The 14,604-nt window shown below is 34.1% G+C and overlaps 3 protein-coding genes across 4 annotated transcripts; 2 read left to right on the top strand and 1 right to left on the bottom strand.

Annotated features, from left to right (window-relative positions):
* The first annotated feature begins 1,012 nt into the window (after window positions 1-1,012).
* Window positions 1,013-6,714, top strand: rempA (intraflagellar transport protein rempA). The gene is made up of 11 exons (XM_066731845.1): window positions 1,013-1,196; window positions 1,351-1,630; window positions 1,703-1,950; window positions 2,012-2,330; window positions 2,416-3,503; window positions 3,571-3,703; window positions 3,770-4,261; window positions 4,336-4,622; window positions 4,694-4,970; window positions 5,055-5,956; window positions 6,035-6,714. The coding sequence occupies exons 2-11, from the start codon at window positions 1,367-1,369 to the stop codon at window positions 6,345-6,347; spliced, it is 4,323 nt and encodes a 1,440-aa protein (XP_066587942.1). The 5' UTR covers window positions 1,013-1,196; window positions 1,351-1,366; the 3' UTR covers window positions 6,348-6,714.
* Nasp (Nuclear autoantigenic sperm protein) lies at window positions 6,421-13,787 on the bottom strand. Its single transcript, XM_066731846.1, has 3 exons — window positions 13,472-13,787; window positions 7,670-8,353; window positions 6,421-7,597 (listed from the first exon to the last, which is right to left on the bottom strand). The coding sequence occupies exons 2-3, from the start codon at window positions 8,351-8,353 to the stop codon at window positions 6,929-6,931; spliced, it is 1,353 nt and encodes a 450-aa protein (XP_066587943.1). The 5' UTR covers window positions 13,472-13,787; the 3' UTR covers window positions 6,421-6,928.
* LOC136776260 (uncharacterized) lies at window positions 8,829-12,782 on the top strand. Of its 2 annotated transcripts, XR_010823039.1 has the most exons (6): window positions 8,829-9,339; window positions 9,750-9,974; window positions 10,764-10,871; window positions 10,968-11,105; window positions 11,312-11,729; window positions 11,793-12,782. XR_010823039.1 is itself a non-coding variant. In XM_066731655.1 (5 exons), exons 1-5 carry the CDS (start codon window positions 9,261-9,263, stop codon window positions 11,569-11,571), a joined length of 810 nt encoding a protein of 269 aa, XP_066587752.1. In that variant the 5' UTR covers window positions 8,829-9,260; the 3' UTR covers window positions 11,572-12,782. The 2 variants fall into 2 exon arrangements, 1 of the variants encoding a protein (XP_066587752.1); XM_066731655.1 differs by having other exon boundaries at window positions 11,312-12,782.
* Window positions 13,788-14,604: the final 817 nt, after the last annotated feature.

Below are 14,604 nucleotides of genomic sequence, written 5' to 3'. Positions count from 1 at the left end.
ACAATCATTCCTTTAGCTATAGCTCCTGCCTAGCTACCCGCTGTTGCTTGCTACTTCTAGTTTTGCTTGCTATATCTACTCTCTCTTTCTTATCTATATTTATTCATCTTTATCTTTATCTATATTGCCAGCTGCTATATCGCTCACTCGCTCGTTTCACCAACACATTTAAATCTCCATGTATCTCATACACACCGAACGTTTACACACAAGCGAAACAAGCCGCCGATTATCGTCATTCGAGCGTAACGTTAGCCACTTTGAATTGATATGGTTTTTGCATTTCTTTGCTGTGATTTGTTTTGTTTGTATAATTGCGAATCATCCATCGATCCAGCTTAAAAGTACCGACTATGATCCTCTCCACGTTTAACCATAATACTTTTACACGTTTCTCTACAGGCAAAAGGTTCCTGACTTATATATAATAGCTACTATTCTAATAATATACATCAATTGCTCTTACAATTTAAATGTAATATAATATTAAAAAATTTCTTTAGAAAATTATAATTTGTTATGTATTTTCTTTCATACGAACGAAATTTTCCCGAAGATACAAATAATTATAAGATGCTAAAAAAGATTTTATAAGCAAAGAAAGTTTTCTTGAATTCATGCATATACATATGTTAGTTTCCACGAAATAGTAGTGGTCAATGATTAGAGTAGAAAAATGGGCAGCGCAACTACTCCTGCCGCAATCTGAAAGCAGCGCTACTATCGTTTCAGCAGCGTCAACGCCATCAACGGCTTCAGCGGTTTCTATCAAAGCTGACTGTTAGTGCCCTCTGCCAATATGAAAAGAAAATGTTTTCAACGTCTATTTACACACATGCTTACTTAATTTAGCTAAACATATGATCATGTATGTATGTATATACTAACGCATTCGCTTGTTGCTCTGTATTCTGTCTCACTTAAATACACACACATAGGCCTCGAGACTTGAATTAAGTCAGAATTCAGAATGCGACAGCAGCGCCGTTATCAGATTGCGGCAGAAGCTGTCTGTAATGTCTGTATACCTCTCTCCTAATCTCTGGTTACCAGTAGTTACGATCGAATTTATAAACATAACAAATATTCTAAGAAGAACGTCAAACATTGGAGCTATCACTAATGTCGAATTACTGTATTGTTTTCATTCCAAATCTAATGTACACGATTGTTATTCACATACAGAAAGTTGTTTGGTAAATAGACTGTGTGTTTCATATTGAAGTGTAATAAATCAATTTCTACATTTCTTATATCTAAGGATTTAGACTATTTAGAAAATTGGAATACAATCAAGATTCCAATATTAATCACCAATTTAAGCATAATAATTAATGTTTTTCATTACAGTTTTTGAAATATTATTATGACATTATATTTTGACACTCGAGTCCAGACATCAGAAACTGCATCTATAACAACACATGCATCATGGCATTCCAATTTCCCATTATTAGCAGTATCAACATATTCTCAAGACAAAGGTGGACGTGTTACTATATACGATGATCAAGGAGATGCTCTTCCAGATGTAGAATCTCCAGAACATCCTTTAGCTCCAGTAACAGCACTTGCCTGGCATCCTGAACGAAGATGGCTGGCTATTGGTTGGCACACTGGAATTTTAAGAGTTAATACAAATAAATCTGATGTATATGTTATGATAGTTTTTACATGTAAAATATTCATACATTAATTCTAGATCTGGCCAGGTGATACTGGAATTAATGATTTTAATAATGTTGTTACTCCTCATCGGGATTCTATTACAATTTTGAAATGGAGTCAGCATGGTGGTCGCTTAGTTTCAGCTGACTCAGAAGGATCTGTAGTAGGCTGGAAAATTGATTCTAGAGGTCAACTACTTATAGTTTTTCATCATGAATTAAAGCAAACTTTTACACAAATTGCATTTAAAATCACTCCTCCTAAGTTAGCTACTGATATGAGGTAAATTAAAGATATATAGAAATTCAGTATTTATCTTTCCAATATTCTAAATTGTATTTAGTGGGTTAGCAAAAGCTGCAGTTGCTGGAGATGAAAGAGCGTTGGATTTATTCAGTTCTTGGAGACCAAGAACAGCAGCTCCTACTGCAGTAACCACTTCAAGAGACAATCATGCATTTTATATTGGAGCTACAAATGGTGTGGTATACTTTGTAGATATACAAGGTCAATGTCTTGAAGTTCTAAGTACTGATGGAGCTGCTTTGCATTATTTATTGCATCATCAAACTAGAGATTCTATTGTTATTATGTCAGAAGGTTTGAATATTGGGCATTTTCAGGCAGACCCTATTACTGGTCGCTTAACTGAATTAACAAAAGTAATTACTCTTCACATATTTAAGCTGCACAATCCAAATTGTAGTAATAAACAAATTTCTTTATTTTTATGCAAAATACTTTCAGGTGAAGCTTAGTGGTAGAACTGATTTCTCAAGAGCTGTACCTGTGTTATGTTGGGCAGGAGTTAATAAATTAGCTATATTACCAGGAGAATTATCTATTCGAATTTGGGATCTTTATACTGGAGATACTTATGTTCTATCTCCACCAGATTCAGCTACTAATCATGTGGATATTCCCCCAGAAATATTTACCAGTTTATCGTTTTGTAAAAGTAATGGCACGTTAGCCGCAGGTACAAATCTAGGTACTATCTACTTATGGAAACATAAGGATTCCCACGATTCGGATGAAAACGGTTGGCCAAGCATACCAGAATCATGCACAATCCATGGAACGGTAAAGGAAGTAACATGGGGTGCTACAATGTTAAGAAATCCGTTGATTGCCGTCAATTGCGTTACGAACGTATTTATTTTGCATCAACAACCAATGTGTGCTGCTTACAACGATGAGGTATCTGCTAGTCAACTGAGTCCAACACAAATTTTAATAGAGATGGAAGAACAAAGCTGTATTCTTAAAAGTGATTTGCAAGTACAAATAGTAGCTGTTAACAAAAATTATATTGCAATTTCATCAAGTAGACAAGTAGTAGTTTACTCAATTAGTAAAGAAGATACTCTTAAAACTACTTTTCTCGATTCCTTCAGTTGTGAGACTGAAAAAATTTTAATATATGAAAACACATTGATTATTTTAACTCCAACAGTTATACAATTAAGATCTGTAGAAGGAAGTATAATGCAAACATTGCCTTCATCGTCGGAAGAGGGAGAGCCGATAATAATGGAACTAACGGGGCAATATTTGACAGTAGCTTCATTAAATGGTACATTGAAAATATGGGATTTGAGCAAGAGAGAGGCTAAGCTTTATACTCGAGCAATGGCTGCTTATGAGAGCATTGAAGATTTTGCTGAAATTATTGAAGCTAGATGTAATTCAGACTGCCGTTGTGTTTCAATGACCGTTGCCATGACTAATTTAATGCCAAGCTCAACTTTGTATGTGTGGGATATAGAAAGCGATCATATTCATGAATTCGATTTTGCAGAATCTCATGATGATAAAAATGATGAATTATCATCGTGAGTATTAAATAAATATACTCTATAATTTAATCTGTTAGATAACATTTATTAATATACATTTTAGGAGTATTAACTACAGAGGTAGACTTGTGACAGCACATTGTTGGGATACCGAAGACCCGAGATTATTAATATGTCGTGCTCAGAAGTTAGAGAGTCGATATAATAAATCTTCAAAAATAAAAAATGATAACAAGGTATTCGCTAAATTCAATTTATTTAACCAATAATTAACCATCAATAGCAAGTATCCTATATTGCAGGACACATCTGCCAGTGTTGTTCTCGTGTCGTTATTTGCTACTTCTGAGCATGGAATTGTTGTACAGGACGTTAAACCTATAAATGACCATAACTGTCGACTATTAGGTGTACGTTCTCCATACATCATACTTTTAAATTCAGAGAACACTTTAAAGAATGGCAGCAAGATAACACACTTACTTATGCGAGATTTTGAAGAATTAGGTGTCTGCGACGCTGCTACAAGGAAAGCAGTATTGGACTTTAGCTTTCATATAAGTGTGGCAGACATGGACGAAGCATTTAAGGCTATAAAAAGTATACAGAATGAAGCCGTATGGAAAAGTTTAGCAAGAATGTGCGTAAAAACTAAGCAGTTGGATATGGCCTTATTATGCTTAGGTCATATGAAGCGTGCAAAAGCAGCGAGAGCTGTCAGAGAAGCAATGCAAGATCCTAATTTAAATTTAGAAGCCAAAGTTGGTATACTAGCAATTGAATTAGGGTTACATGTAAGTATTGCTAAGTCATTAAATTTTTAATTTATAGTCGCTACAAATTTCTTATTTATTTATATTTGTTTTAGAATGATGCCGAGCGCCTTTTTCGCGAAGCAAAGCGACTAGATCTTTTGGGTCAATTGTTGGAGGCACGAAATAAATTTACAGAAGCAATCGTTTTGTCTAATACCTCAAATAAAATTCGAGAAAAAACAACTTATTATAATTATGCTAAAGCTCTTGAACAAGAGGGCAAAATTGCCGATGCTATTGAAATGTACACAAAAGCAGATTGCCATAGATTTGAAGTACCGCGTATGTTGCTTTCAAGACCACGAGAATTATTACAATATTTGAATAACTCCACTGATCCGTAAGTACTATAAAGCAAAATGAGAAGAAGCTTTATATAAAATATAATACAATTTTGTTTTGTTAAAACAGGGAAATTAAAAATTGGCACGCACAGTATACAGAATCAACTGGTGACATGGAAGGCGCGTTACATTTGTATGAAGCAGCAAAAGACACATTATCAATGACAAGATTACTTTGCTATTTTAATAGAGAAGATGAAGTATGTGAACTAGTCACAAAAGCTAATCATGCAGCATCTGCGTACCATTTGGCATCGCATTATGAATCAAGAAACAATGTATCGAAAGCTATACATTTTTATACTATTGCTAAAGCATATACAAACGCCATAAGACTATGTAAGGTATGAATATTTTTCGAATTTATTTTGCATATAATATTTATACTTCATATGTATGACGATTCAAAAGAAAGTATATATTAACAGGAAAATAATATGTCAGAAGAGTTATGGCCACTGGCCGTATTAGCACCAAGACCGGCCCAAATAGATGCTGCTAAATATTATGAAGATTGTGATCAACCAGATAGAGCAGTCTTGCTGTATCACAAAGCTGGCCTTTTAAGGAAGGCTTTAGATATTGCTTTTAAAACTCAGCAATACAGTGCCTTACAGCTTATCGTAATGGAAGTAAATGCTGATTCAGACCCGGCTCTTATAGAAAAATGCGCAAATTATTTTGTACAAAATGAACAAATTGATAAAGCAGTAGAGCTTCTTGCCACTGGCAGGAAATATTTGCAAGCTTTGGAGCTAATAGAAAGCCATAATATAGCATTGTCTGAAGATCTTGCAGAAAAGATGACTTTAGAGAAGGCGGAAGACGATCCAGAGCGAGAAAGATTACGAATTGCTACACTAGAGAAAATCGGAGAAATAGCTTTTGAGCAAAGTAATTATCATTTAGCTACTAAAAAATTTACGCAAGCAGGGAATAAATTGAGAGCTATGAAAGCCCTATTAAAATCTGGTGATACTGAAAAGATATGTTTTTTTGCACAAGTATCGAGACAAAGAGAAATTTATATTATGGCGGGAAACTACTTGCAATCTCTAGATTGGCAAAATCAACCAGAGGTATTGAAAAATATTATCAACTTTTATTCGAAAGGGAAAGCAATGGACTTGCTAGCTAATTTTTATGTAGCTTGTGCGCAAGTAGAAATCGATGAATTCCAAAATTATGAAAAAGCTTTGGATGCCTTGAATCAATCGAGTAGATGCCTCGCTAAAGTTGTTGTTCCACGAGATCCAGAAATTCATAAAAAAGCTGTGGATCTTGTAAATACTAGAATGGCAGCAATTAAACGATATCTTGAGATTAAAAAGTATATGAATAATATAATATTCGTTATTCAACAATGTCAAGTTATTTATATTTTTTTTTATTAACGATTGATTTTCAGGCTATTTGATAGAGGTGAAACAGAATCAGCAATGCTACACGTTCGACAATTATTAGATAGCCAAGGTTTGGAACTTGAGCAATCAGTACGACGAGGGGATTTATTTGCAACGGTCACCCAACATTTTTTTAGTATTGGTGATATGACAACAGCACGGGCTACGATTGAGGAATTGAAACGATTAGCACCTGGAATTAACTTGTCATTTTATTACAATGTTAATTTACTCGAGGCACTGGGCTATAAGGCAAATGTTCTACGTCAAGAAAGTTCTGATAAAGACGATGACATCGAAGAATTATTAGGCGAGTAAGAAAATTAGAAAAATTGATATTAACGATTTCGTTATTCCGTCCACTATAAAATAACATAAGTGCAATTAAAAAGTACATTTAGAAGTTAGACTCACTATTAATGGATGTTAAAAACCCACGTGCAAACGTTATGTAAACTACGTAATGTGCTAGCCATAAAAAACGTTTTTAATGATCTCACTAGGTTAAAACTTATCGAAAGGTAGAATTAAGTATATAAATTTATAAAAAAACGATAGACCTGATTTTATTAACTGGACTTATACATAAACAGCCTTATTGTATATATATATTTTTTTTTAAATATATGTTACTTAAACAATCCTAATATAAACCACATTATGACAAAATAAATAATAGAACGCAGATTATAAGTAATTATCATTTATAAAAAATATAGTAAAAGAGACTAAAAAAAAATGATATCTGAAAGTTCAACTTAGAATTGTATTCTGGTTATTTTCAAGTACGCCATTCACTGATGAATCCACTATGAATCTATCTTAAGTAGTTCCTAACTAGGAAATTTTTACACTTTTCAAAGTGGAGTATTTTCTTAAAATCAACTGATACCTTATATTTAAACGGATTTTTCGGGAGTTGGTTTTTTACAAAGCGATGCAACTTCAGACTCAGTTTCTTCGGCTTTGCGCTTTTTACGTACTAGATGCGAAATATCAGTAGCTGGTTTTTGCAATGTCGAAGATCCACTGCTTTCAGGTGTTTCAGTGCTTGGTCCTGCACCATTTGAGCAGCCTTCGTCACTGGCAACTTTACTCTTAATACTGTCCATAACTAATTTATAGGTCTGTTGCTTGAAGTCCTTCATGTCGGTTATTTTGTCCTCAATTTGTGGTAAAAGCTCTTTTAGCTCTTGAATTTCGCCCTCGACCGTATAAAAGGGATCGTCTGATTTCGGAGGATCCGTAATTTTTTCTAACTCGCTGATACGTATTTTTAATAAATCAGTAGCTTTGTTAAATTGTTCAATACTTGAATCGAATTCATCACCCATTGAATAAGCAATTCCAAGCTGAAAGTGCATCTCTGCTATAGCGCGTGGATTAGGGGGGTCCATTTTCTCTAGGATATCTAAACTCTTGCTCAAGTCTATTAATGCTCCCTGATGATTTCCAGCTTCCATAGCCACTTCTCCTAGCAGTCTATACGCTTCTGCGAGTAGTTTTCCACCAGATGATGCATGTTTGAGTAATATAAGCTTTGCAAGTTCCAGCACCTCCCAAGCCACCTAACAAGAATGAAATATCAATTAAAATTCGTAAGGAATAAATTTTGCTTAAATATGCCCAAAATATAATACCTGCAGATTATCATCTTCTTTACCAATATCTTCCTCATCCTCGCCATTCTCTTTAGCATCCCCGTTATGAGTAGAGCACGAGGCCTCACCGTTTAAAAGACCATCTTTACTGGAACCAGCTACTGGCTCTGGAGCAGAGTCCACGTTACCTTTTACCTCTTGTCCAGCAGCTTCTCCTTCTTCGGTTTTTTTCGTTTCCTTTACCTGGTCATCTGACTTTTTATCTCCATCTTCTTTTTTAGTTTCTTCAACTTTAGCTTCTTCAACTTTGGCTTCATCAACTTTAGTTTCATCAACTTTAGTTTCATCATCTTTAGTCACTTCTGCTTTTTCCGACTGTTCATTTTCTTCGTCCTCTTCTTTCTCATCAATATTACTGAGTTTTTCTTCGTCCTCGTCCTCGTCATCGTCATCGCAGTCTTCTGCGGCCTCTTCTCCGCCTGGTACGCCTTCACCGAGCACTCCGGCTTCTTCTCGCGCTAGACCGAGCAAAGCTCGACCATAGAGGACATATGGCTCGGCTAATTCAGTCGCAATATCTCCATGTTTTTGTACCAATAGAGCTACAGCTTGCGATAAAGCTGATACTGCATTTACATAATCACGTACCAAAAGATGTCGTTTACCCTGTGAAATAGCAATAAATGGGTCGGTGAAATCTCCACTGTCTGCAATATCTGCCATCTGCAAAATTAATTAAGAAACATCATTAGGCTTTGTCAGAGAGTTGCGTATAGAATGCAAAAAATTTGTTATACAATTGTAAATTTGTAAAAGGTATAAGAGTATATAATTTTATTTTTTTTCTCTTCAAATTCTATTTCCAAATATAATATTCTCCATGAAATATTTTTAAAAAATCAGTAGGAATTTAAGGGAAATCGCTGGCTGGAGCGAAGAAGGTAAATATTATTAATCTTTGAATGCATGATCATTTTGCATAATACAGTTTCTTTGCGCTAGCGTAAGATGATATAGCGATAACTCGCAGCATCCCTGATGAAACCCTATCGCGTCGTAACGGTCGATGGTCGATTTTCGAGGATGGAAGTACGAGGAGAGGGCGTTCTGGTCGAAGCCGAGTCGACGCACGAGTTCGCCGAAAAAGCAGGGGATGAGGGAGTGAAAATAAAACTAGAAGGAGGAGGAAGTAGGAATGAACTTGCAATGATTTAAAGAAAATCATAAATCTCGAGAATAAAACAAGAGACGAAGGAATGTTACTGGCCTAGTGCACTCTTACAGTGTATTACAACAAATAAATTAGAGGCGAATAAAAATGTTACGAGATGACGAAGAATAAGAGTTTAAGAAATATTTGTGCAGAGGGTGGAAGAGGAAGTAAAATGATGTAAGGTGAAGGTGAGAGTAAGGGTGAGGGTTAGGGTAAACGTGTAGTTGCGCGAGGGTGGGAGTCAGGGGTTGGCAAGCGGAACTACGTTTTGGGTTCAGAGAGAGAGAGAGAGAGAGAGAGAGAGAGAGAGAGAGAGAGAGAGAGAGAGAGAGAGAGAGAGACAGTTGGAAACTGGAAGTGAAAAGTTTCCAGTGCGCTGCCAGGTTTAGTCTGGTAAACACTGTTTTTTTTCCACGGATGGAGCCCACTCGTGTTCCTAGAGGCCCAGCGCCGCGACTTATTTTCCTCATTTCCACCCTACTACTCACGCTTGCAGGTAATAATTACATTTTTATAAATTATGTCATTTACAAAATCTATTGATAAAAAAATAGAAAAATCATGACTTCGCAACGTCGAATATTAACGTTAAAAATTTGCCTTACTTATTAAGCTAGTGATTGCATTATAGTGCTTCCTTGGCTATTCTCGAGTCACCGGTTGATTTCTGTGTCATAATGATTTAAGTGGATTTAAGGTCTTGCCAGACGTTAAAGTTGATTTTCGCAAACTAATGAGATTAACACCGTTTCATTCTACCGTACGTTTTAGCAAATTTTCAATCTGGATTAATTTTGCTCTCTAATTAAATACAACTTTAAATCGGTGAAAAATCATCTATGACATCGAGACGCTTGTTAAACTTTAATCACGTTACGAGAGGATTTTTTTATGTTGTTCTTTCAGCCACTGGGCTTCTTTGCGCAGCAATAATGTCTGATCATTGGGAGGAAGTAGGTTGGGACAAGCAAGCTTTGACAAACACCAATATAAGTTTTACGTGGTATCTGGATGGTCAAGTGGCTGTACTTGAGCCTAGCTCTACCCAAAAGTATCATTATTCTGATAAGCCTGCGGCTTATCTGGTACCGATGCACGGAGGCATTTGGACCATGTGTGTTTCTCTTTCAGGTAAATCAATACGTATTTTTAAAAATATCTCAATTAGATTTATATTCGAGTGACTTAATCGAATTACAAATATTGGAAACTTTAATGTTTTATGCAAATGAAAAGCAAAAGGTCAATTGGTCCGCACGAAAGAGCAATAAAGTGAAATTGAAAATCGTCTGCCGTGTGTTATACTACTTCGAATTCCCTGAAATAGGGAGAGATAATATATACAATGCAGGTTCGTGATTGATCCCAATGGTAAAGGTTGTATAGCTCTGTCCGACTGTTTATATTGGGTACCACCTTGACTCTGCTCAAGGTATCGACCAGTTGATTAGGATCTAAACACTGCAGGTTATCAGACACGGCATTGCGTGACCGTGAACATCTCAGATGTTCCTTTGCAAAGGGTTCATGCTAATCACCCTTCCTACCCGTAATAACGAATTTACACTGAACTGCACATACTGTGACTTATCTTTATTAACATTCATAAGCTTTCCTGAAATTTCTACAAATTAAGTAATTAGCAAATTTTATAGGCCCCCCTCCCTTATAAATTCAAACCCTTGTGCAATCATAAATATTCCACTCAACTTGCTTATCGTTTTTACGGATATTGCCGATGAATATTTAATTTAGCATAAAACCATGTGGAGAGAGAACAAAATTCTTGTTTTGTTCTGTAACTATAAATATATTTTTTATACCTGGTAGAATTATAATTTTTTTTAATAAATGTTAATGGAACTATTTTCATTTATAATTTAACTAATAATCTTACATTTTCATCGTTTAATTTTTCAGAGGAGGAAATAACTTTACTGAATCAAGTGGGCTTTCCACAAGAAAAGTGTATTAATTACTTGAGGCCGGATGAAGCGCACGAGGAAATACGTGCGGCATGGCAAAATAGTACGTACGGCTAATTAATTATTTTATCATCCCGTTATCGCGTTACGTATTAAAAGTTTCAAAAAACTAATTAAATTGATTTTTCTTCGAATTTAGGAATGCAGAATTTGAGCATTTCTTGCTCATTAGTTTGTTTAATAATATTAGGCACTGCCGTGCTTATAGGATTTTTCGGACTCTGTCGTCATCAAATATCAGCAGTACTCGTGACTGGAGTGATGTACCTTTTAGCAGGTAAAATTTTGAGACTCTTAAATCAAATTTGTTGGAAAAATATTAAACCGCAAGATTGTCAGAAAATTTAATTATTTTTACAAGTTTTTCAACTGCCGTGAAAAACTGTAGTTTAAATTGAGAAACCACAAATAATCATTTTTAATCATACTATAGAGACAAGTGAGACACAATGGAAATAAAATATCACTTTTTATGTGTTTCAGCAACTTTTGCCTTATTCACGTTAACCATAATACACTTTAAGCGGGCTCAAGGTCATGGGGGCCGTATATTAGACGGACCAGAGGACGGTGTCATAGGTGGACCAGTTCCTCGACGGATTCTCAAGGCCAGAAGATTCACCACTTCCTGGAGCTTGGATTTTGGCTGGGGTGGGGTAACGCTATGTGCCCTCGCGTCAGTAGCATGGATCTTACTCAGCAAAATCATGCGTTTTAGCCCAATATCGGCGATGATTGCGTAACAGTGGGAGACTTTCGAGGTTTAAGGTCGTTACTAAGGGATACGCGCGAGCGTTGTTCAACATAACCGACCTTTACCCCGAAAATATCTTAACGAAAACTACTCACCAAATATCGCGACCTTTGCTCGAAATAGGTGCAAAACGTGATATTAATAAAGGTATGTAAATTCTACCTCAAATTAACACGACATGTACACAAAAGCCGATTTTCATCATTTTAGTATTCGATGGAAATACGAAACATCTCTGACGATAGGATAAAAAATAGTATAATTTTATCCAATCACTTTTAATTATTGAATCAATCCATCAACGATACATTCTTATGAAAAGAATGTGGCAGATAAACGATATTAAAAGCGTAGCAAGTGCCAAATTCGAAATTGCGGTGTCTACGTGTTGCAATATATTCTGTAATTTCCTCTTAAAAATATCGTAGTTCGTATAAGGATTATTTTTTTGATGTAACGTTACTCCTACTTTTACTATCCGGCACACGAATCTAAGATTTTATACTCTGAATGAACGAAAATGTATGTTAAGGGCTAATGTACTATTAAGCAAAACAAACATTTTGGCATCGCGCCCAATATTTTTTCGAAAAACGAAGCACGACCAAAGCGCTATATTATGCACTATATATTACAATAATAATATATTTATCAACTCCATTATAATCAATTTCTGATAAGATTTATAATTCAAAGGAGTTGTTGCTTTCTTCAACAATGCTTTTTAATACCAATTTTTGTACTCAAGTATAATACATAATGATAATTATTGAATAAAATGCAATAATTTGCTAACCAATTTATAAGCTTTCAAGACTGATGAAATAACAAGCTATTATTATGAATATTTAAACCAAATATATTATTTTTCTATTTTAAATGTCATTGAAACAATGAAAGTGTTTTGATTGGAATTAAAATATGTTTTCTGTATTGTTAAAAAATCAAATAGCTATTTATTAATGTTAATCTCTTAATCTGTATAAACTTTGCTATATTTGCTTTACTATTTATTTACTTTCATTCATATGGGAGCCTTAAGACGAAGCATATTAGATTATATTGTAAATACAGAATTCTGCTTAATCGCTTAATCACAAATGTGATTAATGCATAATAGTTGCCTTTAATGTATTATTACTACCTTGCCACTTAACAATACCAGCTTGTTTGTAAAATAAACTATATTATGACATATTTTACTGAAAATATATGTAAAAGTTAACAAACTCAAAAATGAAAATGCATTTTTATTCCTTCACTGGTTATAAATTAATTTTATATAAAAAATATTTAATTTGAAGTTTCTATATAATAATTACTTTTAACATTGCAAAATTATTTACTCATTTACCTATTATTGCTATAAATTATTATTAAAATATGCGGATATTAGCAATCACATTGTTTGTGAGGTTATGTTCAACAAATATTAAAATTTTCTTTTGCGAAAATCCATATATTAATAGTTAGATTACCCACTTTTATTCACACAATAAATAAATATACGACTACGTGATATTGTGTAACAATGTGTATCACATGTATATATACGTTTACTTTGCTAGTGTATTCACGCTGTATGTATACAAGTGGTCGAGATTAACATGTCAACAGTTATCGTGAGCTAATTTCGTACTAATTAAAAAGAAAGTAGCGAAGATTAATAAACAAATTAACAGCTACATCTTTCAATAAAGTAATTAAATAGTTTAACAGATAATTTTCTTATCTCAAACATATTACAAGGGAAATAACCTCAAAAAATTCCAATCCAAAACACGCCACAATTTTGTTAGCAATCCTTCATAAACCATAATATCCAACTGCCCCAAACTTATAGTTTTATGTACTATGCTTAGAAAATACAATTTGGAAAACTTAAATACCTTATTATAGCTTTTTTAAAGTTGATGTAAAAACACGCCAAAACTTTTCTCGAAGAATACGAAGAAGAGGCTCTTGTTATCAGTTAAAATACTTGCTCAAAAATGCGTTACAGTAATAATAATAAAGAAATATTGTATATAGATCGAGAATAATCAATAAAACGTGCTAAAATCTTCTGGAAAACTTTTTCAAATGACCGTTATACTCAGTCAGACCTAATACACTTTATTGCCGGCACACACACTTCTGCCGAAAGAGCAGCAACGCGATTGGATGAGCCAAGCCAACCAAACGTGATATGGATATGATCAGGATATGTCGCAGTTTCACTTACGTACGTACACTATTTCGCAGTTTACCATATATATGGTTCTTCTTGTAAAACGTAAAGAAGTATTTTCACGCATGCGCACCAATTTACCGCCATTTCATTTCGTAAAGCGGGATTATTTGAATTAGCTTGACAGCTAGTTCATCGACTGAAATATTCTTTTAAAAAAATTGATTTATTTAATATCTCTTTTGATTAAACTTATATTTTTCTTATATCTCAACTTGTTGCATTTATCCTTTTAATTTCTTCGTTCAAATGTGTTTTTTTCTTCTTACTTGCCTTTTCAAATTCTTTTATATTGTACTTTGCTTGATTGCTATAATCAATCCAGCTGCTTTGAAAACTATTAAATATATTGTTCCAAATGCATAATTCTTCAACTGTAAAATAATTTTCCAATTAACATATATAAAAATTCGAGAGGCTTATCATTTAATTTTGGATTTAATTAATTATACAATTTTTACCATATAGCACCAAAATGACGAACAAAAATAATTCACCAGCAAATGTAGCGTTTGGTAAAATTCTGTAAAAAATATGGAATAGGGCAGGAGTTTCGCAGACTATTATATCCCCCATTGTCTTAATAAGCCATGGTAAGTACAGATATGGATTTTTATTTTTATCAGCAAGTAATACCATAATTGTGGTAACTAGACCTGTTATCACATTTGCTACTAATACCTTAATTATTAGGCCTGACAAGAAAATAATTTTGTAATTGGTGTGTGCGCTTTACTCGTATAATATTACTACTTAATTTAAAAGCATTTACTTTGATGCCTTTGGAATATA

Source organism: Prorops nasuta, unplaced genomic scaffold (assembly GCF_024137725.1).
Source record: "Prorops nasuta isolate Cenicafe-Biocafe unplaced genomic scaffold, Cenicafe_Pnas_1.2 PNAS00009, whole genome shotgun sequence".
NCBI lineage: Eukaryota > Metazoa > Arthropoda > Insecta > Hymenoptera > Bethylidae > Prorops > Prorops nasuta.
Note: the sequence above shows the minus strand (reverse complement) of the source record. Positions and strands in the feature narration are given on the sequence as shown.

Coding starts and splice junctions, on each gene's coding strand:
- rempA (XM_066731845.1), top strand. CDS start 1,367: ATGACATTATATTTTGACACTCGAGTCCAGACATCAGAAACTGCATCT. Junction 1,631..1,702: donor GGCACACTGGAATTTTAAGA/GTTAATACAAAT, acceptor CATTAATTCTAG/ATCTGGCCAGGTGATACTGG. Junction 4,623..4,693: donor TTGAATAACTCCACTGATCC/GTAAGTACTATA, acceptor TTGTTAAAACAG/GGAAATTAAAAATTGGCACG.
- Nasp (XM_066731846.1), bottom strand. CDS start 8,353: ATGGCAGATATTGCAGACAGTGGAGATTTCACCGACCCATTTATTGCT. Junction 7,598..7,669: donor AAGAAGATGATAATCTGCAG/GTATTATATTTT, acceptor CATTCTTGTTAG/GTGGCTTGGGAGGTGCTGGA.
- LOC136776260 (XM_066731655.1), top strand. CDS start 9,261: ATGGAGCCCACTCGTGTTCCTAGAGGCCCAGCGCCGCGACTTATTTTC. Junction 9,975..10,763: donor CATGTGTGTTTCTCTTTCAG/GTAAATCAATAC, acceptor TTAATTTTTCAG/AGGAGGAAATAACTTTACTG. Junction 11,106..11,311: donor AGTGATGTACCTTTTAGCAG/GTAAAATTTTGA, acceptor TATGTGTTTCAG/CAACTTTTGCCTTATTCACG.